At 53.3% G+C, this 20209-nt stretch overlaps 8 protein-coding genes across 8 annotated transcripts; 6 read left to right on the forward strand and 2 right to left on the reverse strand.

Annotated features, from left to right (window-relative positions):
• Window positions 1-443: 443 nt before the first annotated feature.
• On the forward strand, window positions 444-3354 carry EV422DRAFT_564316 (uncharacterized protein; the record flags this gene model as incomplete). The annotated part of the gene is made up of 14 exons (XM_053072186.1): window positions 444-512; window positions 610-709; window positions 769-829; window positions 930-971; window positions 1026-1098; window positions 1172-1535; window positions 1607-2155; window positions 2223-2391; window positions 2465-2490; window positions 2552-2645; window positions 2714-2755; window positions 2814-2902; window positions 2975-3219; window positions 3298-3354. The coding sequence occupies 14 exons, from the start codon at window positions 444-446 to the stop codon at window positions 3352-3354; spliced, it is 1980 nt and encodes a 659-aa protein (XP_052928661.1).
• A 226-nt stretch (window positions 3355-3580) lies between these two features.
• EV422DRAFT_239350 (cyclin-domain-containing protein) lies at window positions 3581-5665 on the reverse strand. Its single transcript, XM_053065636.1, has 3 exons — window positions 5069-5665; window positions 4008-4975; window positions 3581-3916 (listed from the first exon to the last, which is right to left on the reverse strand). Exons 1-3 carry the CDS (start codon window positions 5580-5582, stop codon window positions 3869-3871), a joined length of 1530 nt encoding a protein of 509 aa, XP_052928662.1. The 5' UTR covers window positions 5583-5665; the 3' UTR covers window positions 3581-3868.
• A 1819-nt stretch (window positions 5666-7484) lies between these two features.
• On the forward strand, window positions 7485-8710 carry EV422DRAFT_487939 (uncharacterized protein; the record flags this gene model as incomplete). Its single annotated transcript, XM_053067406.1, has 2 exons — window positions 7485-8312; window positions 8381-8710. Coding segments are annotated over 2 exons (1158 nt in total), but the record flags the coding sequence as incomplete, so codon positions are not given.
• Window positions 8711-9037: 327 nt separating this feature from the next.
• EV422DRAFT_492713 (T-complex 11) lies at window positions 9038-10329 on the forward strand (the record flags this gene model as incomplete). The annotated part of the gene is made up of 2 exons (XM_053067621.1): window positions 9038-9196; window positions 9265-10329. The coding sequence occupies 2 exons, from the start codon at window positions 9038-9040 to the stop codon at window positions 10327-10329; spliced, it is 1224 nt and encodes a 407-aa protein (XP_052928664.1).
• Window positions 10330-11066: 737 nt separating this feature from the next.
• Window positions 11067-14039, forward strand: EV422DRAFT_516899 (putative adipose-regulatory protein-domain-containing protein). The gene is made up of 7 exons (XM_053069414.1): window positions 11067-11233; window positions 11312-11541; window positions 11639-11855; window positions 11932-12013; window positions 12082-12149; window positions 12221-12355; window positions 12427-14039. The coding sequence occupies exons 1-7, from the start codon at window positions 11216-11218 to the stop codon at window positions 13675-13677; spliced, it is 2001 nt and encodes a 666-aa protein (XP_052928665.1). The 5' UTR covers window positions 11067-11215; the 3' UTR covers window positions 13678-14039.
• Window positions 14040-14469: 430 nt separating this feature from the next.
• Window positions 14470-16340, forward strand: EV422DRAFT_516902 (plasma-membrane choline transporter-domain-containing protein). The gene has a single exon (XM_053069415.1). The coding sequence runs from the start codon at window positions 14588-14590 to the stop codon at window positions 16232-16234; it is 1647 nt and encodes a 548-aa protein (XP_052928666.1). The 5' UTR covers window positions 14470-14587; the 3' UTR covers window positions 16235-16340.
• Window positions 16341-16606: 266 nt separating this feature from the next.
• Window positions 16607-17886, forward strand: EV422DRAFT_564321 (SCP2 sterol-binding domain-containing protein; the record flags this gene model as incomplete). Its single annotated transcript, XM_053072187.1, has 7 exons — window positions 16607-16930; window positions 17002-17211; window positions 17274-17354; window positions 17427-17534; window positions 17595-17667; window positions 17756-17776; window positions 17840-17886. The coding sequence occupies 7 exons, from the start codon at window positions 16607-16609 to the stop codon at window positions 17884-17886; spliced, it is 864 nt and encodes a 287-aa protein (XP_052928667.1).
• A 208-nt stretch (window positions 17887-18094) lies between these two features.
• Window positions 18095-20150, reverse strand: EV422DRAFT_503745 (kinase-like domain-containing protein; the record flags this gene model as incomplete). Its single annotated transcript, XM_053068374.1, has 8 exons — window positions 18095-18409; window positions 18500-18941; window positions 19025-19077; window positions 19141-19150; window positions 19231-19403; window positions 19457-19529; window positions 19596-19668; window positions 19742-20150. The coding sequence occupies 8 exons, from the start codon at window positions 20148-20150 to the stop codon at window positions 18095-18097; spliced, it is 1548 nt and encodes a 515-aa protein (XP_052928668.1).
• Window positions 20151-20209: the final 59 nt, after the last annotated feature.

Below are 20209 nucleotides of genomic sequence, written 5' to 3' on the forward strand. Positions count from 1 at the left end.
CGAACAACGTAACGGAGCCCCCTGGAAAGAACTATGCTTTAACTTGCCAGTTCATCATACGGGGGACCCGAGTTCTTACGGTGGCATCCCATGAACCTTGTATCTATTGTACCGATGGGAATCTGGAAATAAGGGAACCACCTGTGCAAAACCTTATTATTGTCTCACCTACTGCCATCATGTGGGGGCGCACAAATGAATCTATCGTAATGAATCGTGAAGTGTGGCTCAAGTGGACGAGGTGTGGGCAGATTGGCAGATTGCGGCACGCGTCCCGGCACTGTGACATTTCCTACCGAGTCCTGACTGATGAAGCATGTCTCGCAATAATAATTCAGCTTGCCGGTTATTGCGGGCGGGACAGTCCGCCGAGAGAGAAAAGACCGTTCAACTTCCGCCGCTCCCCTCTACTTCTCATAATACGTCGCATTTCAGCTCAAGCCATGGCATCCCAAATTACTCAATGGTCCGTGGAAGCCGCAGGTGCCCCGGAAATTTCGGGAGAAACTAAAGTGAGTGGTCGCGTGCCCTTCGGTAATGTCGGAGATCACCCATCTCCCAGGCGGTTTACTGGATAAGTGAACTCACCGGTGGTGCATACGCTCGTAGCCTAGGCGCAATCTACTTTGGGCAGACAAGCCTCTACTCGCTCTCCCGCAAGAGGCCTCCACTTTGGTCGATGCCTTCCAGCGTGGAGTCAAGATAAGCGGTATGGACCGTGGGAATTTGGCTGTCCAAAACTGTTTTCGCTGACTGTTTGCTTGCCAGGCCCCAGTCCCTATCTCGGTCACCGTGTGGTTACCAACGGAGTGGCTGGACCTTACGTCTGGTAGGAATTCAGTGGTCTGATATATGGACGGGAAGGCCAGAACCAGGCATGACCCCCTTACGCCCCCCCCCCCCCCCCCCCCCCCCCCCCTCCCCCACAGGCAAACGTACAATGAGGTCAACAAGAGGGTCAAAAACCTAGGGTAAGGGCATTTTATTCTTGTCGTGCTCTGATCAGCCTCTGACAAAGTTTGCAGTTCTGGCTTCGCCAACCGTGGATTGACGGTTGACTCGTCCGTTGGATTGTTCTCCATCAATCGGGCTGAATGGGTGGGTGTATTCATCTGCAACACCTTTCACGATGAGTGCACACGTAGCATGTTAACGGCGACTATCTTGGAAGATCATTGCCGAGCAAGCGGCATTCTTGAACTCATGCATTACCGTCCCACTGTACGACACACTCGGGGCTGAGGCGATTGAGTTCATCTCCACCCAGACAAAGATTCCATTGGTTGTTGCCACCAAGGACAAGGTTGCAATCCTCCTGAAAATCAAAGAGAAGCTTCCCAGTTTGAAGCATATCGTTGTTATGGACGGCGCTGATGAAGCGCTAATCAACTCTGGCAAGGAGAAGGATGTTGAGATCATTGGCATCCTGGAACTGGAGCGCGAAGGAGAGGAGAAGCCTCTCACTGGCACACTTCCCACGAAGGATTCGATCGCCACTATTTGCTATACGTCGGGAACAACCGGGCAGCCGAAAGGTATGGTAACTAATGGACTTTTGCCATCGCCAAAGGGAACGCGTCACTAACCCTGCCCGCTCGTTTTCAAGGGGCCATCATCACACACGGAAACCTGCTGAGCTTCTGCGGTGGATGTGAAGCACTGAACGGCACTCCGCACGCAATCGGTTACAACAAGGATGACAGCTACATGTCATACCTCCCGCTTGCTCACGTTTTTGAGCGCATGGTTTTCGTCTGTCTGACCTACGAGGGAGCTCGCCTTGGATTCTTCCAAGGCGACACTTTGAAGCTTCTGGATGACGTTATGGAGCTCAAGCCCACCATGTTTGCTTCCGTTCCCCGATTGTACAACCGAATTTACGACAAGGTGTTCAATGGTGTGAAACAGAAGGGTGGCCTTGCTGCAACACTTTTCAACAAAGCTTACGCCGCAAAGAAGGCCAACCTGGCCAGCGGAACGGTCAAGCACTTCCTCTGGGACAAAATCGTCTTTGGAAAGGTCCGCGCTCGTCTCGGAGGGAGAGTTCGATTGATCTTGACCGGCGCAGCCCCTCTCAGTGCCGATGTCATGGACTTCTTGCGGATCTGCTTCTCCGCTACTGTCCTCCAGGGTTATGGCGCCACCGAAACTTCTGGTAAACACAGGATGCGAGACGATCTAGTACTTTGGTTGTCGGGAGGTTGCTGACTGTCTACAACCAGGCGCGTCCACTTCCACGGACTTGCTCGATGTCACGTCGGGCCACATCGGAGGCCCGTCACCAATTTGTGAAGTCAAGCTTGTTGACGTCGAGAGCATGGGATACACCGTGAAGGACCAACCCTTTCCAAGAGGAGAGATTCTTATCCGGGGTAACAACATCTTCAAAGGGTAATATGTTTGAAGGCGCGTCCTCCAACTTAACGAAGATCTCGCAAAGCTCACACTACTCTTCATTCAAAAGATACTACCAAAGTCAAGAGAAGACCGGTAAGTCCTCGAAGAGGAGCTTAGCACCGCCTTTAACAGCCCCGACTCACACTTGCTCCAGACGAGGTTCTGACCTCCGACGGTTGGTATCGGACTGGCGATGTCGGTCAATTTGACCCCAAGGGTCGATTGCAGATCATTGATCGTGCAAAGAAGTATGTCCAGTGCTGCCGTTTGCTCTGGAACACGTATCATCAGCTGACTCCCAAACTTATAATCGTAGCATCTTCAAACTTGCGCAAGGAGAATACATTGCTCCCGAGAAGTCAGTAGACCGTTCTTTGAGCATCCTTCGTACCCGTACTTACCATATCTACCTGCAGGATCGAGATGGTATACCTGAAGCACGAAGCTGTTGCCCAAGCATTCGTCTACGGCGACAGTCTGCAGGCTGTCGTGGTCGCCGTCATCGGTAAGTCACAAACGCGCCTGGCTTGCTTGCGCCTCATCACGAGCGAGCTTTATCTCACTCCGCTCCGAACAGTCCCTGATGAAGATACCTTGAAGCACTGGGTAGAAGCGAAGGGTCTTCCCGTCAAACCGTTCGCAGAGCTTTGCCAAGACGACGACGTCCGCAAGGCTCTGTTGGAGGATCTCACGAAGTACGGTCGTGCTGAAGGGTTGAAGGGGTTCGAGCTCGTCAAGGATATTTACCTTGAGACTACTCCATTCTCGCCTGAGAACGGCTTGCACACTCCGACGTTCAAGCTGAAGCGTCATGAGGCTCAGGTATGATGGATCTGACGTTGGGCTCGGTTCGTGAGGTGGACTGAGCGGTACTGATGAGCATTCTCCTTCTCATTTCAGGCAAAGTATAGGAGCCAGATTGACGCCATGTACGCCAAACTCTCCGCCACTGCCTAGTTCGTCCTTTTCCGACAGCCTAGTTTCCCGAATTTTCATTTCCTTCGAAACGTCCCAGCGGACATGATGACATGTCTGAATCTCTTAGATTTAGAACTTTCCATTGATTTCTTCTCATTTCTCTTTCAAAATGTGTTTCACACCTTTAATGAACTTCATGCACCCTTCGAAATCGATTGCAGCAAACATGAGGATCCATTCTTTGATTGCTTAAGTTTCGGCCGATTGGGACAAAATGGGGATGAAGATAGAACGAGGGGCGGCGAGGTGAACCCGACATACAAAAAAGATGGGGAGGGGGTGAAGTATTTACAGAGATACAAAGTGGTTTGGGGCTGTGCAGTGGGAACAGAGACACAGTAAGCGCGTCCTTGGCTTATGCAAGGGTTACGGGTGGAGAATAGTGAAATGGTATCAGCCCGACAAAAAAAGGACAAAAAGAGAGGCAAAAAAACCAAACAACAGTAGGGATAGATGGACGGCGAATTGCCATCCATACTAGACTCGTAAGCCCTCAGCGCGGATCCAGGAGGATATGGCAGCAGCAGAAATAGCAGCAACAGTAAGCATCAGTGTCATTGCTCATCGGACATTTGGTCCGGCGACCCGTTCTGTTCCCTCGTATGCACGCGTTCCACTAACAGCCTCCTCATCGGGGTCGAATCCACCCGTCCACAATCAGGTATCGAGTGCGGGTGATGCGGGTGCAACACTGATCGCTCGTGTCGTGGGATGAGGAGCGACGGCAGCCTCCGCTCGTCCATTGACATCGTTCGACGGGGCTCAGAGGGTACGATGGAGACTGACTGGCGGCTGTGAGGTGGACATGGTGCGTTGGGGGGTGAGTAGGGTGGGGAGCTGTAGGTTGAGGTTGGTGTTATTTGTGAGCGGGTGGGAGACTTGTGGATAGAGTGCGAGCGGTCGAAGGAGTAAGGAGGGGAGATGGTGTGATGTCGGTGGTAGGTGGGGCGATCGTAGGGTTTGAAGATGCGGTGGTGGGAGGGCGATGTCGTGCTGCCTCTGGAATGCCTGTGAAAGGAGCCTTGCGCTAGCAAGGTATGTCCATCATGATGGACGGCAGCACCATACATATGCCACGAGTGATGCTGACTGCTCTCATCCGTCCGCGAGCCATTTCGTGGATCGAAATGGGAGGTATATGCTGAGAAGGGATCGGGAGCGTACCGAGGCTCCATACACGCAGGTGGAGATGCGAAATCTGCTGTCGATGCGGAGTGAATGGTTTCACTGCCCATATACTCGTTTCGTGTTTGTGAATCGTGATTACCCCCGCCTGCACTTCTCTCTACTCCCACCCATGTGTTAACCGACGGTGCCGAAACGGAAGAAGTCTCCGCTACGCCGTTGCCCCGCGAATCCGAGACCTCTACATCCGCCGTGGAATTTTGTTCCACAGGCGATGCGTTGTGCTGATGTGATTTGTGCGGCGATGGTGGGGTTAGCGACGGCGATGGCTCGAGTTTGGACGACTTGCTTGCTTGCAGGAGTCTGTCGCCTGCATACTGCAATTCCTCCAGGGATATGTTTAAGTTGAAGTCGTTTGCTAGCAAGAAATCGATCTCCAACTCGTTCAATTCGTGAACCGGTAACCCGCCGACTCCTGATAGATGGAGATATGTATGTAAGCAAACAGTACTTTGATCAACATCATTTCCAATTGGCCACATTCCGCATCGGGAACCCCGATACTTACGTGAATAGTGAAGATTGGTAAAGAAAACATCGCTGAGAAACTTGACCGCTACCATCACACCGGTGATAAGCAGCCGATGAACGTTGTATGAATCCACAACGATATCTTTCAGTAGCGAGACGTTTTTGCTCGTGGGAGTGGCGGGGACAGCTGGTGAGTTCGGGGATAGTGGCGATACTGGTGAAGGCGGGGAAAGCTGTTGCGTCCATTCTCTTCGCTTCGCCTCAGGCGACGTCGGCCGGAAGCCGCTAGTGAGGTATCGCTGTGAAGGTTCCGTCATTCGCTCAAAGTAAATGAGCGCGGCCAAAAAGCACTCGTTCCCACACGGCGCATATTTTAGAATGCGTGCGGCATAGGCCGCGACGTCGATCGACGGTTTGCTCCGAGCATGAAATCTCGTAAGACGCTGTTTTCCGGGTATCTTGTCGTTGGCGGTCGTGACCTGAGCCAAGTGGTTGGCTACCAAGGTGACCGTCTCCTGGACGGGCAGCTTCAGAAGATCGAACGAGGCCATGACTGCAGCGATGAAGGACTTGAAATCCGTCGGCAAATGAATAGGACCGCACGAATCTGTCTCTGCTTTCTCTTCCTTGCGTTAAACGCTATGTGCCTGCTCCTTGAGAACGTACGGTTTCTCTTAGAGGCAGGGTCCAACGCTTCACGAAGTTCCGGAGTTCGTAGTTATTCACTGATATTCTGTGCAGCTGTTGACTTTGGAAATTGAGGCTGCACCACTGCACCACGCTCAGTCAGTGAGGCGGAGCTACCAGCAGCACAGCATGATTGATGTGAATAAGCCGGGGTCCTCATTTGGCGCGGCTGTCTAATCACTCGCCAATCTGAGGGTCGTAGAACTGAGCTTCGCTGGTCTAAACAATCGCGCGCTTCCTGTATAGGGGGGGGGTCTGGGCCCTGGTTCTTAACAGGTAAGCACTTACCATTATGCTTATGACCCGCGCCTCAATTGGCCACCCAGCCGCGTCAAATATGAAATTATTTATTATCCGATGCCGATTAGAGAGCGGCACAGTGACCACCAAGCATTGGGTAGCAATTGGCAAGAAGCTCCACCCCGCTTTCTGTGCTGCAGCACTGGAACCCCCGTTCATATTGAGTCGGTTCCCAAGAGCATCCTCCAGCACTTCGTCGGTTCTTTCGAACTCGAAACTCTGAGTCGTGCGCATGTAAAGGCCGCTTTCGGAGAGAGTCCATTGATTTGAAGTCCATCGTTTGAAGTCCATCGCTGAGGAGTCTCACACGGTCCTGCTGAGTCTCAGAGTCCGGTGGTGTACGAGAACACCGACAATACTTGCAATATGTATGGGAAGAGCGTCGTCGAGCCGCTCATTTGCGCACCAGCAACGCTTCGACTTTGGGGCCCCAGCACATGCGTCTACACTCTACATGCAAGGTGGAACTCGTCCAGCACAAGCATTGATTTGCTTCTTCTACCACGAGAAGCTCAGAAACGAGACGTCTTGATAGCACAAGCCCCAGCCCATGCTTTCACAGTCCTGCCCACCCTACCGAAAGCACTTCTTTACAACGGGTGAGATGCGGAAGACCGAAGGAAGGCAATCCCTGCGTCACGCGGAGTATGGCTGTTATAGAGGCGTCTATATCTCTATGCTCCGCACTTGTATATGTAACTCGATTCCCAAGATTCCCAAGATTCCCAGATTCCTTTTACCCTGTCCTTACCAATTTGCCCAGATTTTTGTCTTCGAGGCTGCGCGCCATGCATGACTCATGCCTCCCAAAAGGAACTGTGATGAGTAATCGCGGTTTTCGCTCTCCGCTCTTGTTCTTCTCTCGCTGTTACCGCCCGACGGTGAGGGAAAGTCGACGAACGTCATCCGCCCCAAGGGTGCATATCGATCGCCGGTGTGAGAGCGGCCGTTTGCCAAAAATAGCAGCGGGGTTGTCTTGTCTCGGGTTTCGGCGAACGCGTGGCGCATAGTCAACTGCCTGCCAGCAGTGACCTCTCCACCTTTTTGCTCTTGTCAAGCAAGATAGTGAAAGTGATATGGAGATATTGCGTCGTTTATTTCTTTCCACAAACAAGGAAGGGGCATCTGTTGGGCATTCGATGAGGCTTCATATATTGTCGGTGGGTAGATTGATGGCCGTCTCTTTCCCGCTTACTTTTCAAATCCCGAAAAGACGTTGTTTGCCTGTATATCACACCTAGTAGATCTTACTATTCATTGCCAACCATCCGACTTCTGCTTTTTCTTGCATCTTTCTGTTCCATCTAGTTGTGAGCGACTGCTTTGAATCACAGAAATTGCTAGAGAGGTCACCGCCGCCGTCGAAAGTAGTCGAATCAAAGCTCTGCAGTTCAGGAAACCCCACAGCGAAACTTACTAGCGGACTTGCCACCCACTCCCTCATCCCGATTCACAAAGCCGTCAACATGGAAAGCACCAAAGGTGGTTTCTTCGTCATTGATATCCTTCCCCTGAAGCAGCCCGCCGGCAAACCCCACCATCTCGAAGCGCGCCTGCGTGGTCGCAGCACGACACCTAGGGCTTCCGCCTTCGCCCGTCACACCGCCTTCATCGAAGACCGTGTCCGCCGTCTCCGTCGCCGCACCACCCACGTCAAAGCGGTGTGCGCGGCCACCCGCATGCGCGAGAACGGCGACACATCCGCCAAGCGATCCCGTATAGATCAGGACATGCAGAACGCCGAGCAGAACCGCCAGGCCATCCTGGAGAAACAGGTCAAATCCTGCGCCGATACCGTCGCGCATGCCAAAGAGGTCGCCAGGGCGCAGGCGGAGCGAACGGCTCTGGAGACGGCTGCCCGGAAGGCGGCGCTTGAACAGCGCTTGATCTTGACATCCCTTCGTCGCCAACGGTTGCTCACGACACCGCGATCACGCCTTCTTCAGGAGTCGCAGGCGGCATGGGAGCAGGGACAGGTGCAGATGTTCACTGCGGATGCCGTGGTTTGCATTCAGAGTTGGTGGAGGAAGTTGAAGCTGGAGCCGTCGATCAAGTCATTCGGTCGATTTAAGATCACTCTCGACAGGGCGATGAAGATGCCATTCGAGGAGCTTGTTGGTAGGATACAGTCACCATCGGTGATCAAGGCCGTTGCGGCTTTGTTGAAGCGGGTTCAGATGATGGTACCAAAGACAAGTATGGTGCTCAAGAACCCTGCTCGTGTGTTTCTCTCCGCTTACATGTTGGCTGCGCACCCGGAGGAGTTGATGCCTTCCATGGGAGAGTCTGAGAAGGTACGATGCCTCTCGCCGATATCGAGTCAATTCGAGTCTGCTTACTAACACTCAAAATGCTCCATTAGGCCCTCAGCGAACAGGCCTCTGCGATGCTTCGCGACTTCGAATCCTGGATGTCCGCATTCAGCGTCGAGGGCAACCCCACTCAGGCCTTTTGGGAGACCTACGTCGACTACTACGCCGCCTTCCAAACGTGGAAGCGCGCCGACACCGAACGCATTGTGGAGAGCATGATCGCGCACTTTATGGAGCTGGAGAAACTGTGGTTGTCCGTCAAGGATCGCCCGCTGGCTGACGTCGAGTGGGCTCCTCGCATCGCGGAGCAACAGCAGCAGATCCACGCCAAGTTGGCCAAGTTCGGTGATGACGCCTTGCAGAGGTTGGCCGCTGAGCGTGAGCAGCTCCGCAGCGCCACCGCCGAGTCTTTGGACGCCCCGGCGGTGGATGTCCTCTCCACCTCCCCGCAAAGCTTCCCATCGGCGGCTTCCTCGCCCGAGCGTCGATCTGACTCTGTGAGCCCCGCGCGCCGCTCATCCGCTTCCACCTCTAGCTCCAGCACACCTGAGGTTACCGCCAAGAGCGCTCCCGCGGCAGCGGCATCTGTTGACACGGCCGCTGCGGTCAAGGAGACCATGTCCACCATGGAGACCGCTGACCCGCAATTGTCTGCCATGGGCATCGGAAGCAACCTCAGCAACGCTCAGCTTGCGCATGAGTTGGTCATGGACCCCGACTTCCAACTGAAGCCATCCCAGCGCGAGCCGCTGGAAGAGCAGATCCGGGCTATGGCGAAGAAAGCGTTCTTTGACTCGGTTCGCGAGGAGTTCAACCAGGGCAAGTTTGACCGTCACGTGCCTGCGTTCATTGCTCAGATCCGTGAGGTATGTATAATCGCTGCTGTTGCCCATATCACTCCTTGCGCATTCTAACGAACGGTTTCTCTGTATAGTCCCTCCTCTCGATGGTCTCTGACAAGGGAAAGTTCGCCGACAACATCAAGGACGTTCTCGACGTGGAGCATGTCAAGCAGCAAATCGAGCGCAACACCTTCGACGTCATGAACTGCCTGCAGTACATCACTCAAAAGATGTCACAGCTCTGCGCGCCCGTCCGTGACGCAGCGATCCGCAACGTCGCCCAATCAGCCCACCTCGCCGAAGCGTTCGAGCGTGTCCTCACCATCTTGGACGACATGAAGCTCGATCTGGCAAACTACCGCCTCCAGGCTTTGCGACCCGTTCTTCAGACCCAGGCGGTCGAGTACGAGCGCACCAAGTTCGACGAGGCTCTGGACGCCAAGATTGTCAGTTTGGACCGGACCCGCGCGTGGTTGTCGGCAGCCGTGAACTCGGTCGCGAGCACCGTTGCCGCGCGTAACCCGGAGAGCATCCAGTCAGTGGAAAACCGGGTCAAGTACGAGAACGTGTACAACGAGGCGCTGCTGAACATCGTCTTTGCCAACACTGCGATCGCGCCGGACACGCTCGCCGAGACGATGATGCTTGATGCGGAGCGCTTATACGGCTTCCAGAACGAGGGGCAGGCGATCACCATCGTCGCCGCGTTGATCATGCTCTCCAAGAATGCGCTGCGTGAGCTGCGTGACCAGCGCGCAACGGTGCAGAAGCTGAAGGAGGTGCTTTTCATCCTCCTCAAGGACAAGGCAACCACTCTGGACAACCTCTCTCTCCAAGTCATCGCCACTCTCAACTCCTCTCGCCCCGACTCTGCGCCCTTGTCCGCCGAACAAGAGACTGTAATCAAGAACATGGTGGAGAAGACACTCTCCTACAAGGACCCGGTCTTCTCCCTCATCAGCCGCAGGGTGCAGGCCGCCATCCGGTACCAGCTCGAGAAGGGTACCTTCAAGCGGGAGAGCCTTGCATCCGCCGGATTGGACATTGTGCAAACAGAGCTCGAGGCGTTGTCGTTGAGGATCGCACTGTTGGCCAAGCACAACAAGGAGGTGTATGCCCGTCACTACGATACCATCTTGTCGGAGATGGTGCAATAGACTAGATTTCCCCCCATTTCTGATGTCTCGGCGTCCTGCGTCGCATAGTTTTCGCAGCAGTTAGCATACCTTAGTGGCTTCGCAGTATCTTCGTATCTTGTCTTATAGTCTTGAACATTTTTGGAAACACGCATATTTTGTTAGTCTCACCTCTTTCGTCGACTCGTATTGCTTCGTTATTCCATGATGCCATGCTTGGTCAAGACCTTCTTGGCACATATGAAAAATGCACTCATTGTACAGCATAGAATCATGTTGCATACGTTGCACACACATAGTGACGGAAAACCACTAAATATTCCAAATACTGCATTATAGTCATGGGCAAGTTGATGTACGCCGCAAGTTGATTCCCCGATGCCAAAGCAGCGATTCCTCTCTACATCCTTTCTCTCTACGCCATCGCGCCGCCTGAACGGGTTTCGAAACTGCAAATCGAGGTATCGATGGATTTGGCGGATGTTCCGAAGTTCCTCTTCCCTTGCGACGTGACTGTCGAAGCGCCTGCCAAAGACGTTACTTCTGCTGAGCGGGGACATACTAAGGCGGCCATGTTTCCACGAAGCGCAGGAACGACAACACCTGTCCCGGAGCACAGGCCAGTCAAACACCAGCCTACCAAATGCTGCAGAAGATTGTGAAGATTGCCGGTGGGGAACTGTGTGTGGAGATCACCATAACGCGTGACAAGCGTGACATTTTGTTTTGGTGACCTCAGAACGCTGCTCCTGCTCTCTCCGTTTCCCACGCAACGTGAGAACCACTGCAATCACAGCCAAACAACCCATGTGTGAATACTGTTAGGTCTCATACATAGTCTTCCACGTCTGTACTGCATCTCGGATCTGGCGTAGCTTCTATACTATTGGCCGTTGAAATCACCACAATGCTCGGTGTTCGAGACGTAAGTTCCACTGTTTATATTTTGCGAACCGTAATTCCCTTAAAAGCAGAAAACACTGACAACTGTTGAACTACGCAGGCGGCGCAGGAGTATGTCGTCCGGCCCGTATCGACCTTCCTGGAGCCATATCTGCGGCTCGGATATGAGGGCGTCTCGTCCACAAAGACCCAGAAAGTCGCACTCAACGTTGGGATTTTTGGGTCCCTATTTGGCGCCCTCCTCACCATTGCTTTGACGATATATGGACTCTTCTACTGCATATACATCCCGCAAGTCACTCACGCAATACCAGTGTATCTGCAGTATGGGTGAGTTCACGGCGAGCGTAGCGAGGCGAAGGGTTGCTTGAGGCAGGCGAGCCACATTGCGCCAAAGGCGCAATACTCCCCTAACCACGGCTCTTAGCGAGCCCTCAGCGAGCGTCAGATCGTTTGCGAGGAAGCGAGCACCACATTGCGCCAAATACGCAATACTCTCGTCAGCCCCGTACCGCAATCTTCTACTCCCGGGGGCTTCAACCATCCAACCATGCTCAACCACGCATGATCTTTGTAGAGCACCCGAGACGTCAATGCACCCGCATGCCCTCGTGGACTTTTCGGCGAATACGTTTAGCAGACAGGTGCGGGTGGAATTGTTTATCAGACGATATTTAACGATTCCTTATCTGACTTGCCACCGATCTCGTCGTACGACAGTCCACGTATTTGACGCCCGAACAACATTACAACTTTGCCTTGGAACTTTCAGTGCCTGATTCTCACAGCAACTTCGATCTGGGTAGGTCGAATGAATGTTCCGAATGCGACTGCATAGCGATTATGCTCACATCTTGATGTCCACTCTAGGCAATTTCATGGTGTACATAGACCTCCAATCGAAAGCAAACAAGACATTGGCATCCTCCAGCAGAACGGTGAGTTGGCGAGAACAAGTGACTGACTGATACGCCGGAGGTTGAAGGGCTGACGTGTTGTTCCATCACAGGGAATCTTGCAATATCGAACACCTTTATTGCGGACGATGCTCACCATTTGGAAAGGGCTGCCTCTGGTATTTGGGTGGACAAAGGAAGCACAAAGCATATTTGTACCGCTCGTGGAGAAATATGAAGAGATGAGGGTAACTTTTTATGGATCTTAGCGATGTAAAGGGCACGGACACCCTAGGCTAACCATCTATATACTCTGTAGGAGCATCCCACGCACCATGCTCTCGTCCGATTGTCCGACAGCAAACTCCAGCTGTATCAAGCCACTCTGCACATCGACGCAAGTTTCCAGGGACTCCGATACTTCATGTACCACTGGAAGCTGAGCACGGGATCCGTGTTCGTAGCAGCGATCATGTTCTGGGAGACGTTGGCATTCTTCATGGTCTGGCGAGTTCTCGTGGCTTGCTTCAAAACCAGGGGTCCTGGCGATGAGTCTGCGCCCACATCCAGCGCGAGTAGCATCGCAGGCGGCTCGCAAACCCCAGAAGACGCGGACAAAGCACAGCGAGGACAAGAGCAGTCGATACTGAACGAGACCTTGGACGCGCGCCTGATCGAGCAGATGGACAACGATGAAGGCTTCTCTCCACCTGCGAGTGTGTATCCCATCGCGAACATGGCTTTATCGCCGCGATCCATGTCATCGGCACCATCCTACCACTCTGGTCCGTTTGGATCGCCGCCGCAATACGCTATGCACGCCACGCCTCCACCATCATTTGACGGGCGACAATCGCCATTCGTGAAAGGGTCCGCGTACTCCTATGCATTCAGCAGAGCGGGCGGAACAAATGGTCGGCTACCATACATCAGCTATAGCACCAAAATGACGGGTTTGAGCAGCAGCTCCATCGGCGGATCTGTCCCTGATGCATCCACTTCATCAGAACCCGCCCCTCAAATCTTAAGCACGGTTGCTGCTTCGCCTGAAGGTCTCACAGAGGAGATGATTTCTGCGCTGCCGAGCACTTCCGTGGACGGCAAAGAGCATCCAGGTTTACCCCACGAGGACACCCAACTGACGCTAGAGTCACCGCCCTCGCCAGACATGCAATCCCTTGGGCGCGGGCGCGAAGGGGCCGTCGCCGTCGCACCAGTAGGCTCCCAGAGCGGCACAATGCTGCGAAGGCGGTCAACATACCACATGTTGAGTGACGACGAGGAGCGAAACGTGTCCCTCCATATGGAAGGGATACTGGGCGACCCGCCGGAAACGGTACCACCTAGTGGTATCGTCGTGGAACAGACCGTGGTTCAGGAGGTAGCGGTTGAGCTAACACCGTCGCCGCTCAATGTGCCTGAACCCGCTGCGGATGAGTCGAGCGACACCTCCATCACCGATTTCGAGGCGGAAACAGCGTCAGGAATAACGACCCCTGGGTCGAAGGCTGACTGGTGTGAAGTCATACCTGACCCTGACGAGCAACACGAGTCTGATACCGAAGAGTGAAATTGGAACGAATTGCAACGCAAGATGTCTTTGGAAACTTGATACGTGCGCGACACCATCCTCACGCTTCCTCCCACGAAGTTAGAAATCCCAATTGTACATAGACAGCCATACGTACGAAGTGTGTCCCAGTGCGTAGGCAGGTGTGCCAAGTCATGTTATTAGTGCCCTGTCTTTAAGTCAATACGTATGCCTCACTTTGGGACCCGAGAATTTATCGTCGAACGCAAGACTAGCATTGCGGACCGCGGTGCATGTGTCAAGGTCGTCGGTGTCCAGAGTGGTAGAAAGGGTGGTAGTGTCCTCGGCGTCGGGGCGATTCTTCGAGTTCGGTCATCAGGGCAATTGAGTCAGCAATTGAGTCGTTCAGTTCTCCAAGCGTCATTGAAGAGAGCCCGACATGCCTTACCATTTTGTGCAAGTCCGAATTGGTCTCTGCTTTTCGCACCAACACAGCAATTACACTTCGATATTGTTGTTGAATCTGGGCTCAGACTGGGGGTGCCTGGGTTTCCTTGCAGCACCCGCCCAAACAGGCCGACAGGAGAAAGCTTGCGGGGCTCAGCAGCACCGGGTAACAAAGGCCGTTGAACCAAACCCGTGGTGTCAGAGAGCGGAAGCTACGGGAACAATAAGACCGGAATTTATTACCAAGATGTCCAGCGATGTTACTGTGTTTGTCCCAAAAATCCTACGTACTTACTCGTCCTTTGATAAGTGGTGTCCGCTATTATGACCAGCTTGCCAAAAATAGACAACCCTATTGATGAAGGACACAAGATATCAAATACCTCTCCGCCAACCCTAATATTTACATGGCCCACATATAAAAGGAAATGTCATTCGTCGCTCCCCTTTCCCCACCACCAAACCATTCCCATATATCGATTTTTTCATTGTGGTCAAAGATATGTCTGAACACAGTATAGATCTATCGCCCGAGTCCTCCAGCCCCATCAATTACAGCGACTCGGCGAACCTCCTCGGCCAATCGACCTACTCCCAGCCGATACCCAGCCCCGCCTACGAAACCGCCCCCAGAAATACGCAAGAGGAGACCAAGAAGAATGAACCTTTTCCAAGCCCCGTTCCATCCGACCGCTTCGCCTTCGTGAACACCTACCGTGATTTCCGGGTCGGCATCGTGTTTGTCGCTCAGCTGTTTATCGCCACCGTTATCAATATTGTCGGCATTGCGAATCTGAAGTCGAGTATTCGTCGTATCGCGGATCAGATTCCGTCCGGCAATGGGTTATTTGGACGTGATGGCGGTGACGAGGGCGTCCACCCGGCGTTCTACGTCCTCCCTCTGTCCCTCATCGGTTCCATCCTCCTCGCTATCCTCGCGTTGCGCTGTCTTCGCCTGAGTGCCAGGAAAACTACCTACGTAGCGTTGTATGTGCCCATCGTCGGATTCAGTCTCCTTGCCATCGGGCTGCTGACTTCCTCGTTTGCCGCCGCGGCTATGAGCTTGGGTGTCGCCGCCATCTTTGGATACATGATCCGCCGATGGGAGAGGCGCGTTGCTTTCACCATCGTGATGGTCGAGACCGTCACTGAGGTTATGGATGCCCGAACGTCGATGTATGCCGCGTCTTCCATAGCGCTGGTTGTTCACGCCCTCTATGCTCTCGCTGCCGGTGCCGGGTGGATCGGCTTCCTCGTATACCAAGTCGACACGATCGAAGTCTCCCAGGATCCGACCAACCCCAACAGAATGTACCTCGATGCCGTCAATTTCAAGAGTGGCACTGGGTTCGGGTTGGTCTACCTGATCTTTTCCGCGTACTGGACCCTCCAGTTCATTCCGATGGCGCTGCAGACCGTGCTCGCGGGCGCGTTCGCCAGCCACTACTTCTCCGGCAAAACCGCCGTCTCCCCGCTCAAAGCGTCGTTTGTTCGTACCTTCACCACGTCGTTCGGCTCCGTCGCGTTTGGTTCGTTCGTCGTCCTCATCGCGCAGTTCATCAGCTCCATCTTCGCCAACGTCGGGCACGGTTCGCTCGTTGGCGCATGCTGCCAATGCGGTCTCGGCATGTTCCTCTCGCTATTGAAGTGCTTCAACAAATACGCATTCGCGCGCGTTGCCATCTACGGCCAGAGCTACGTCGACGCTGCCCGTGACACATGGGAACTGTTCAAGTCCTCCGGAATCAATATTGTCATCAACGACAGTCTGATTTCGTGGACGATGGGTTGCCTCGCCGTTGGCGTTGCTCTCGCTTCCGCGATGGGGGCTTATGGGGTTTCCATGGCCGCCTTGCCTTCGTACCGAAGCTACCCGTCCTGCGACGACTTCCCTGAGCAGGATTATGAGAGCCAGCCCCTCTGTGGCTCCAACCCAATCATGGCGGAAGCAGTCGCCATTGCCTACTGTGCGTTTATTGCCGGGGTTGTCGTTATGCAAGTCGTTTACAGAGTGGTCGATGCCGGTGTGTCTGCGACGTTCGTTGCGATCGCCGAGGACTCGAAGATTATGAAGACATCCTACCCCAAACTGTACGAGACGTTTGAAGCTATTTACCCTACCGTAGTTGCCCAGTGGAGTAGCGTTTAGTCATTGTTGTTTAGAGTGAGCGTACAAATATACCAACTTGTTCCGGTTCGTAAAGCGGTTTTGTTTCAGTGCTGGATGGATGCGGGTTGCTGTTCTTGTCGTTGTCTCCGAAGTCCGACGTGGGAGATCCAGATCCATTGACTTCCGGTTTGTCCCTAACGTAACCCTAACCGCCCAGCCGTCAAGCCACATGTGATGTGTCACGACCGTCCCAACTGGTTGCTTGACATGTGCTTCAGCAGCAGCGTGCAAGCCAGCCTGCGAAAATCGGCTCAACTCTCGCCAACAGTCATCCCATATAAAAACGCAGTCTCAGACACATTGCCAAGTCCCTCCGCAGCATCACCGTCCCTCCGCAGCATCACCGCAAAAATGTCAGTTAACGTCGCAGGTTTCAAGTCCGGTCCCGTCTTTGACCAGATTAAGGCCGGAGTCGAAACCCTCCCCGAAGCTCAGAAGAAGCAAATCCTCAAGCAGGCCAATGGCGTATTTGAGATTGTTATCAAGAATGCCGAGGGAAAGGAGCAGGCTTGGACTCTGGAACTCAAGAAGGAGGGCAAGGTGACTGTGGGAAAATCGGAGACTAAGCCCGACATCACCATCAACACCTCCGATGAGACATTCCTGGACTTGGCAAGTGGAAAGCTGAACGGCCAAAAGGCATTTATGAGCGGGAAGCTGAAAATCAAGGGAAACGTATGTTTACTTGTCGGGTGTGATGTGCAATGTCGGCTATCCTATCTCACCTTGGCCTACTTGACTCGTAGATGATGCTCGCAACGAAATTGGACGTGGTTCTGAAGGCCGCTAAGAGCGCTCCAGTTGCTTCCGCGGGAAGTGCGGCTGCAGCTGTCGCTGCTCCTGGAGCACCCTCGCCTGCGCCTACACCTGCCCCAGTACCAGCGGCAGCTCCGGCATCGTCAGGAAGTGTGGAAGTCCCTGGGTTCCAGTCCTCTGCCATCTTCTCTCAAATTAAGGTTTGTAGTTCCTTTCCTCTGCGAACATCAATCATTGGTACTTATCAGCCCACCGTCTCTAGGCTGGCCTTGGCGCGGCATCGAAGGAGCAGAAGGAAGCTACCGCGAAGAAGGCGAAGGCCGTTTTCCAATTCGACGTTAAGGTCCGTGCTTGCATTTGAACGCGTCTATATTGCGGAAGTTGCGACTGACGATGGGCGACGTCCAAACTACAGGGTGACGGAAAGGTCCAGACTTGGACTTTGGATCTGAAGGACGATGTGAGCGTGACCACCGGTGCACCAGCGAAGAAGCCGGACATTGTCATCACAATCAGCGATAAGGTAAATATGTATAGATCTCGATTGGTGGCGACAGAGAACTGAACCATAATTCACGATCAGGACTTTGTCGACCTCGCATCTGGAAAGCTCAACGGACAGAAGGCATTTATGGGCGGCAAACTCAAGATCAAAGGTAGATCAGTTCCCTGTCCATGGTGCACTCGTTGTTTTGGACATTCATGCAGCTTAACTAAATGACAACCGCGATTCTCGTTACGCAGGAAACATGATGCTTGCGACGAGTATGTGTCTTGAACTCCGGTGTGGTTTGACCGTATTGAGCTAACCGAAGGTCATATTTCCAGAGCTCGACGCGATTCTCAAGGAGCTGAAGCCCCAAGCGAAGCTTTAGAGGGCTCCTCATCGCTAGGAGCAGATTTGGATAGAAATTTCCAACGTTCAAGTATAGGCGATAGAATAGTGGACACAATCCTATCTAGGGAGTTACCTCTAAAACACTATACGCCGGAAGATTTGGCTGCACGGTTTTTCAGCAATGAAATCTGAGTACCATACGCCTGAGACTCAAAGTAGACTGGTGCAAACTTTATCAGATTTCCTCAATCCAGTCGCAGAGATCGACCCACGCCGCAAGGGCACTCACCCAGTCGCCTGACCATCTCTTTCTCTCGTGCTGAGTAGTCATCAGCTTCGCCTTCGCCGCCATAATTCCGGTGCGCTTCGTGGGGCTGTGGGATGCCTGGTCGGCCGGATAGCTGCAATGGGTCGAAGACACCGGTCAGTTTCGCTGAGGTACACTTGCGCGTACGGGTCAACTCTACCTTTAAAAGAGCGTCAAGGCCAATGACTCGTTCAATGTACAGGCGCGCGATCTCGATGCGTGTGAAGATCGAGTCTGATGGGTTGACGCGGTTCTTGCATCAGCAAGTGCGTTGGCGCGGGGTTTCGAGTGAGCGTAGGCTCGGTAGCACAATGTCTGAAGTAGCGGACGTGGATGCGCCTACCATGATATCCATGAACATTCCTGGGCCCTCCGGCCATTCATATTGGCATGCCTCTCGATTGTTGATAGGCATTTGTGAGGCTTTTACATTGATCTGTGGTGCAGCATCCTGTGCTTCGTCCTCGCCATCCGGCTGCCGGAGCTCATGTCTTCTTCCAACATTTGACTCCTCTTTGGTGGACGTTGTCTTCTTTGATGATCGAGTCGGTGCACGGCGCTTTAACCGACCTGCCGCGTCATTGCTGATATCGTGCGGTAGATTGACCTCCTTCGCTTCTCCCTCCCCGCCCCTCATCTTCATTCGGATCCACCGCAGCGCCTCATCAACAGACGGTCGGGCGTCCGGGTCGGTTTGCAGCATGGAGGAGATCAGGGTTCGAAGCTCCGTGCTGTGTGTGGATGGAACTGTGGTCGTGGGGGTGCCTTTCCGAATCCGTGAGGTCCTGGGTGTAGCGAGGATGAGTAAGTCAGGAAGGTGATACTTACCAGGAAATAATGGAGACGGGAGATATCAAAGAGCACTTACAGTTGACTCAGCGATTTGGCTTCAAAGGCGTGCCGGAGAGCAGCCATTTCATGCTGGAAACGACCCGCTGTTGAATGCTGACATTGGTTAAAAACTTATACCTCCGTTTAACGTACCAGAACGCATCTGTGCACAGTCGTTGCGTTAATCGCAATCTCAGGGACAGACAGATAGTAAGCGACTCGATTTTGAAATATCCTTCTCACCCGATGGCCCAAACATCACTTTTCCACCCATACGGTCTCCGCTCACATATCTCTGGTGACAGATAGAACGGAGTGCCAATGGCTGTCTGTGCGCGATCCATCGTGGATGCCAATGATCGAGCGATTCCAAAGTCTCCAAGGATCAAATCATTGGCTTCTGAAAGAAAAATGTTCTGGGTGGGATGGTGAGCAAATGCAGGCGGTGATGGACCAGTTATCGACTCACTTTGGTCTTGATGTCCCGATGCAATATCTTATGCCTGTGTAGGTGTTGAACGGCTAGCAAGATCTGGACAGCCCTGTGTGCATTGCGACGTATCAGATGGAAGCGGTTGAATGCCGCGGGACGATTAACGGAAACACACCATCGCCAGATCCTGCTCTCCGAAAGATGTTTCCCCTGACGAGCTTTCAAGTACGCATCCAGATCTCCGCGCTCTTAATCGTCATCAAACGTCAGCTTCCGGAGATTCCCCGTCTCCCCTGTCCTCACTTGTAACCGATCCAATACCTGCATAACTCAAAACTAAATGTAAACTCCCATTCTGCACAAACGCATCCCGGTACTTCACGATGTACTCATGCTCCGGGAGCGACTTGAGGATTTTGACTTCGCGGATGGCCGTCTTGCATTCATCCGCCGTCAGGCCTCCGAGGGGTACTTCCTTCACACAGACCCGCTCCCGTTGTGAGTTGTAGGCTAGGCGGGCGCAGCCGGATGAGCCGACGCCGATTGTTCGGACGATTTTGTAGGATTCCATTTGGTACGATGTTTGAGTGGTAGTGTGCAAGTGACGGAGGAAGGCTGCGTGGGAGCGACACGCCTCGATCGATGGTGTCGGTATCACCTGGAGGTCCGAGCCTAAGCTTTGATGGAACCCATAATCCTTCGAAGAAAACACAGTCAGACTGGTCCACATGACAAACAACTACGATGACCATATCCAGACCCGGATCCATACCTAATAATTTTGACATG

The sequence above is a fragment of the Fimicolochytrium jonesii genome (assembly GCF_025526975.1).
Source record: "Fimicolochytrium jonesii strain JEL569 chromosome Unknown EV422scaffold_3, whole genome shotgun sequence".
Taxonomy (NCBI): Eukaryota; Fungi; Chytridiomycota; class Chytridiomycetes; order Spizellomycetales; family Powellomycetaceae; genus Fimicolochytrium; species Fimicolochytrium jonesii.

Excerpts from the sequence above, each read along its gene's own strand:
- EV422DRAFT_516899 (XM_053069414.1), top strand. Across the intron at positions 12,014-12,081 it reads TCACAGCAACTTCGATCTGG|GCAATTTCATGGTGTACATA; the intron begins GTAGGTCGAATG and ends TGTCCACTCTAG. Across the intron at positions 12,150-12,220 it reads TGGCATCCTCCAGCAGAACG|GGAATCTTGCAATATCGAAC; the intron begins GTGAGTTGGCGA and ends GTTCCATCACAG.
- EV422DRAFT_239350 (XM_053065636.1), bottom strand. The coding sequence starts at position 5,582 with ATGGCCTCGTTCGATCTTCTGAAGCTGCCCGTCCAGGAGACGGTCACC. Across the intron at positions 4,976-5,068 it reads TACCAATCTTCACTATTCAC|GAGTCGGCGGGTTACCGGTT; the intron begins GTAAGTATCGGG and ends TCCATCTATCAG. Across the intron at positions 3,917-4,007 it reads GACGGGTGGATTCGACCCCG|TGTTGCTGCTATTTCTGCTG; the intron begins ATGAGGAGGCTG and ends ACTGATGCTTAC.
- EV422DRAFT_516902 (XM_053069415.1), top strand. The coding sequence starts at position 14,588 with ATGTCTGAACACAGTATAGATCTATCGCCCGAGTCCTCCAGCCCCATC.